The sequence below is a fragment of the Camellia sinensis genome, chromosome 11 (assembly GCF_055761805.1).
Source record: "Camellia sinensis isolate YWXY chromosome 11, ASM5576180v1, whole genome shotgun sequence".
Lineage (NCBI taxonomy): Eukaryota > Viridiplantae > Streptophyta > Magnoliopsida > Ericales > Theaceae > Camellia > Camellia sinensis.
This window is the reverse complement of record NC_138971.1, coordinates 76,771,021-76,777,501: the sequence shown is the minus strand read 5'-3', so window position 1 is coordinate 76,777,501 and position 6,481 is coordinate 76,771,021. Positions and strand designations below refer to the sequence as shown.

Below are 6,481 nucleotides of genomic sequence, written 5' to 3'. Positions count from 1 at the left end.
CCCAAGAAATGCTGATTGAGTCTCGCTAATAATCCTTGGCATCACTTGTTTTATTCTATTGGCTAAGACTTTAGCCAAAATTTTGTACATGGATCCAATGAGGCTTATTGGCTTATAATCCCTCAAGCTTGAAGGGCTGTCAACTTTTGGGATTAGAGCTATAAAAGAGCTATTTAAACCAACTAAAGAGGCATTTTGATGAAATTCTCTTAAAAATTGCATTACCTCAGGTTTGACTACTCCCTAACATTTCTTATAAAAGGCCAAATTAAATCCATCAGGTCCAGGTGCTTTATTACCATCACTATTCTTGATAACATATCTGACTTCCTCCTTCGTAAAATCTGCTTCCAACAGCTCCACTGCTTGATGACCTCCAATATTTTTGAACTAGCCAAATAATAAGGGTCTAGTATCCCAAGATTCGAAGAAAAGATTCATGAAGTGAGACTTCACCTCCAACCGAACCTCTATAAGTTCTTCCACCAATGAGCCATTCACCATAACTGAACACAAAGAATTTCTGCTATTTCTATTAGAAGCCATAATGTGAAAATACCTTGTATTCATATCTCCTTTTGATGCTTAATTAATTCTGGACTTTTGTAACCATGTCCGTTCCAACTTTTGTTTAATCTCCAAATTTCACTCATAGTTTCCTTCCATCTAGCTTGTTCAGTCCCCAGAAATGTTCTTTCTTCAGCAATTAACTCTATGGCATGGGCTTCCTTCTACAGCCCTAAGCTTAGATTCAAGCATTCCAAACTCTTCAATATTCCACACTTTTAATTTGTGTTTTAAGGCTTTCAATTTCATGAAACATCTATACCCGACCCCAACCTTCAACTTGGAAATCTAACCAAAATTTGTCCACTAAACCTGCAAACTTAGGATGAAGGGTCCAAGCATTCAGAAACCTAAAAGGACGAGGACCCCAATCTCTTTCATCCTCCATCAAAAGGATAGGGCAATGATCAGAAATCAATCTAGGAAGACCCCATAACTTGAAGTTGAAGTTTTGTACCCATTCATGATTAAGCAAAAATCTGTCTATTCTACTCCATTTCTCTCTAATTTGTGAGTTACACCACGTAAATTTCCTCCCAAGCATGGGCAAGTCAATCAAATTTCACTTACAAATTGTATAATTTCTCTCACAAAAATTATAACTTTTTTACAATATACAAGTGCAGTTTGTAAACTCTCATTTTTATAAATTTTAATTATTTTAACATGTTTGTTATTTATCTAATATTTTCTCATTGTAAACCAGATTTCAAGCCTTCTTTCGTTCTTTTTTTCAAGAGCAAAAACAAAACAAAACAAATATATATATATATATATTATTATTATTATTAATGAAACTCAAATTAGAAAAGGGCACTCAATCCCTAAATCCAAATCTTAATTTTGTTTGGCTAAAGGTCTATGTGGTGAAATACTTTGTCCAAAAGGACAAGATTAAACAAAATGACCAAAATATCCCTATACATATACACGGTCCCAAATTCCCAATACCATCACACAATAACACACATACTCTCTCTCTCTCTCTCTCCTTCGAAGCGTAACCCCCCCTCTCTCTCTTCTTCGAAGCCTAACCCCCCTTCTCTCTCTCTCTACTCTCCATCACTATTGATCGTTGCCATCTTTCCATTATTAGAGCTCCATTGTTTCTATCGCCTTGCCAACGCCGGCGTGAGATCTTTGTCATCCTTCTAAGCTCAAGCTCTACCATCCTCTTCCTAACCTCTATCTAGATCTACCGCCATATCCATCGTCTTTGTCGAGATCTACACCATCTCTACCATCACCGATAAAGAAAAAGGAAGAGATAAAAGTCGATCTCCACCACTACAACATCGAGATCTCTAAATCTACTCCAAGACCTCTACCACCAACGATGTTCTCCTTTGGCTTACTCCTCCGCTGCTCCTGCGGCTCGTGTTACATATTCATCCTCAAATCACCATCCTCTTGATCTGCCACCGCCCCCACCTCATCTTCGCCGACCTCACTCGATGCCACCGACCTTTGACTCGCCGAAACTTATCAAGTCGTCCCAACTCCACTCTAGCACTTCCTCAAATCTCTATGTGTGTGTGTGTGTTTTGTTTTAGAAGATAAAAGTCCAAATTCTAATTTGTTTGTGTTTTGCTTTCACGTTGCTACTGATATATATATATATATATATAAAGAAAGAAAGACATAGATAGATATATAAGAGGCTGTGATGATATTGATTTATCTTTGGGTTAGATCTCGATCTGTTGATATTCAAATCCCATATGTATATTTTTTTAAGTTGATTATTGCTGCTGTTGATGATGATTTAGAAGTATATGTAATTGTTATTGATGATGAACAGGTAGAAAAAAACAGATAAGATCTATGTGTTTTGAATTAAAAAAGATATATATGTTGAATTTTAACAAGTAGGAAATTTGGAATTAGAATTTCAAATAGATAGGAAAAAATAGGACAATAAATTCAACAGATAGAGTTTTAGAATTTTAACAGATAGAAAAAATTAGAACAAGAATTTTAACAAAGATTTGAACAGATAAAAAATAAACAAATAGAATTTAGGGAAAAAAAATTAAACAAATCAGAAATTTTGGACAGATAGATTTAAATAAATAAGTAAAAACATTGAACAGATATAATTTTTTTTTCTTTTTTACAGATAGATATAAATTTGAATAGATAGTCAACGAAATGTCAATAGAGAAATTAAGGGGTAAAATTGAAAACAAAATATTTTTTCAAAAAATGAAAGACTTCTCGCCAAATTATTTCACAAATGGGTAGACTTTTCGCCAACAAAAAATATTTACCGGATGTAATGATTTACACACCCCTTGAATTGGATTTATCACTAATTTACTTATTACAAAATACAAAGATAATATCAATAAATACAACAAGTTCAAAAATATCAAAGTAAAATAACTCCATCACAACAATTGCATTTTATTAATATGTAGTAATTATTATCTACTTCGTTCCCTACTATAAACCAAAATTCAACTTGCGGTTTCCAAGGTTGTCTGTCGTAATTCCATTATTTGCAATCAAATTCTTCTTATGACAGTAGAGTTGAAAGAACTCATTAATTATTGGCAACAATTTCAGGTATCGGTGTTGGGTATTGTTGCTTTCTGTTTGTTTTGATCGTGCTTTTTGGCTTGAGCATCGCTTCGATTCTCATCATCTGCCGAGCACAAAAATTGTTCTACAAGATTGGTTGGGGATGAGTTTAAAAACAACTTTTAAGTTGACAGACAATACTAATTTTCCTGTTTGATGATGCTAGAGGGATTATTTACCCTAGACTCTTGTATGACTCTCTACCTAATCTATGAATTTTCCATATTTACCAACAAAAATAATAAAATAATTCGACAGACAATATTCAACTTGTTTATTTTTGGTTTTCCAAAAATATTTTTTAGAAAATTCTATTTTCTTATTTTTATTGATTTTTTTTTTCTAATATTTTTAACAATTTTTGTAATTTTTAGACATACCTAACATAAATACACATAAGAAGTTTAATTTTTGTAAAAAATCTTTTAAAAATTCACTAAATACCAAAACTGCAAAAATACAAAAGAGAGAGAGAGAGAGAGAGAGAGAGAGAGAGAGAGAGAGAGAGAGAGAGAGAGAGAGAGAATTTAGTATATTTTTCGTATTTATTAATTTTTTAAAATATTTTTTCACAAATTTTTTATTTTTTAGATACATATAAAGAAGGTACATCTAAAAATGTAAAAAAAAAATGTTTAAAATTTTAAAAATATTTACCAAAAACAAAAAAAATAAAAAAAAATAAAATCACAAAAAATAAAAAACTCAATTTTCAAAAAATTTAATTCAAAAAACTCAAATCAAACACACAGACTGTTTCTCCCCCCCCCCCCAAAAAAAAAAAAGAAGAAGAAAAATCCTTGTAAATTTGCACAATGAATAAATCAATGATTGAAAATTTTAATTAAAGTATGCATGAAAGTAGAATTTTATATTAACATTTTCTTATATTTCTTTAATTTATAGAAAGAAAAAAAAAAGAGTGATTTATTGCAAAAACAAGTTAAAAAAGAGTAAATATACATAGTTTTATCTCAATTTCTAGTGAAACTGTCTCCATGACTTAGTTTTGCCGTCACGATGCTAATATTATCATTGAGCATAGCCTTTACCTTCTTAATTTATATATTTGATATTATTATTATTTTTATGCCACTAAGGTTGAACAATATATATATATATATCAAATGCTTGGACATCATAACGAAATGTAAAAGCAATATCTCAAAATTTCTCAACTCCATGCAAACATCCCATGAACTCCCTCTTTCTCCTCCCAAGTACTTGCAAGAAGATGATATTACCCAAGAATGCAGGGAATTACTGTCTTCCCTTCCGAAAGAAAAAGGGTGGGTTGCATCACACCTCTATCAATACCAAGGCTTTTGGCACCCATCAAGGCAGTTGCAAGGAGTACTTTCATGTCAACAAGGATTTCAAGCTCAGGACACAGATATCCTTCTTGTCACCACACCCAAATCAGGCACCACTTGGCTCAAGGCAATCCTCTTTGCATTAGTAAACCGAGCACAATATCCTAATGATATTACCAGCCAACAACAACACCCATTACATGCAAACAATCCCCATGATCTTGTCCCCTTCCTGGAACTCAAGCTCTATGCCGATAACCGTGTCCCGGACCTTACCTCCTTCACTTCTCCAAGGCTCTTTTCAACCCATTTACCGCCCTTATCCCTTCCTGAATCTATAAAATGTTCAGCATGCAAGCTTGTCTATTTGTGCAGGAACCCAAAGGATACTTTTGTTTCACTTTGGCACTTTACAAACAAGTTAAGACCCAAGGACATTGGAACCGATTCACTAGAAGATACATTTGACAGGTTCTGTAGGGGGGGTGAGCTTGTATGGACCCTTTTGGGATCATGTGTTGGGTTATTGGAAGGAAAGCTTGGAAAACCCTGGGAAGATACTTTTCTTGAAATATGAGGAGACGAAAGAGAAACCCGATGAACATTTGAGGAGAATAGCTCAGTTCTTGGGCTACCCATTTTCCCCAGAGGAAGAGAAATTAGGGTTGCTGGATGAGATCTTGGGATTGTGTAGCTTTGACACCTTGAGCAAGTTGGAGGTGAACAAGAGTGGAAAGTTGCTGTCCGGAGAGGAGAATAAAACATTCTTCCGGAGGGGTGAGGTCGGAGACTGGAAGAATTTTCTGTCGGCCGAGATGGAAGACCGACTAGATCAGATCAGTGAACAAAAGTTACACAAATTTGGGTTGAAGTTTTAGATCACCTAGGATAGACCTAGACCTAGGTTTGACATTGTCATTACCTCAAATAATGGTATGTATGTTACTTCTTTTTGCTTCATGTCAGATTGTTAATTTGATGTATCAGAACGTAGTAGAAACACAGTAAGATATTAGTGTTGTTTGATTGTACTGTATCATTATAGTCAAACAATTCTGTTGCTTGAATATGATACCATTGTATTATGCTAAATAATTTATATATGATTGTCAAGTTTCATAAAAATCTACTATTTTTTATATCCATTCTCGGAAAGGTTGTCAATGCATTGTGATTTTGATAAGTATAAATTTCGGGTACTATATTGACATATTTAAGAGCTTTTTTTGATACTGTATCAATTAGATTTGTATTGCAGGGTATTATCAAATTTATCATTACCAAAAACATCAAAAATGGAGTGGATCTTGTATTTTTTTTTTTTTTCATTAACCTAATTATAACAATAAAAAATCACCACCTTGGGTAACTACTTCTAGATGCCCCAAGAATAGTTATGGCCTCAATTAAGTGGTGAATTAATGGTTAAATATTAAGGTTTTTTACTGGCCAGTCTCATAAGGTAGATTTAATTATCATTAAGCCTCGTTTGAGAACAGGTTAATTTAGTAATTTTTTGATTATTTGGTTAAAATATGAACTAAAAAAAACTAGTATATTTGGGATGATTTTTTGATTTTTTACGAAAAGATGTGCAAAAAGTAGAGAGAAAAGAGAATATTTGACTTTTTGGTATGAATTGTTGGCTTTTTGACTTTTTTAGTAACTTTTTGACTAAAAAAGCCATTTGCCAAACGAGACCTAAATCATGTAGATCTTTTAAATACACCAATAGTCGGTCGACCATCACCATTGCCAATATATGCTCTGACACCGTTTGGGAAGAAGAATATGGGGCTTTTTTGGTTATTTTAGCCACAAAAGACAAAATAGACTATTTTAGTCACAAAAACAAAACATCACATCAAATCCATAATCATTACACTATTATCTCATAAAAAAAGTCAAAAAAAATAAAAAAGTCAAAAAATCCTTCCCAAACCAAAGTTTTTAACCTAGGTTAAAAAAACAAAAAAAACCAAAAAGCCAACCCACTTCCGAAACCAATCCTCTATCTT

The 6,481-nt window shown here is 33.1% G+C and overlaps 1 protein-coding gene across 1 annotated transcript; it reads left to right on the top strand.

Moving 5' to 3' along the window:
• Positions 1 to 4,277: 4,277 nt before the first annotated feature.
• On the top strand, positions 4,278 to 5,494 carry LOC114303539 (cytosolic sulfotransferase 12). The gene is given in 2 exon segments (XM_028248675.2): positions 4,278 to 4,944; positions 4,946 to 5,494. Coding segments are annotated over 2 exon segments (1,008 nt in total). The 5' UTR covers positions 4,278 to 4,332; the 3' UTR covers positions 5,342 to 5,494.
• Positions 5,495 to 6,481: the final 987 nt, after the last annotated feature.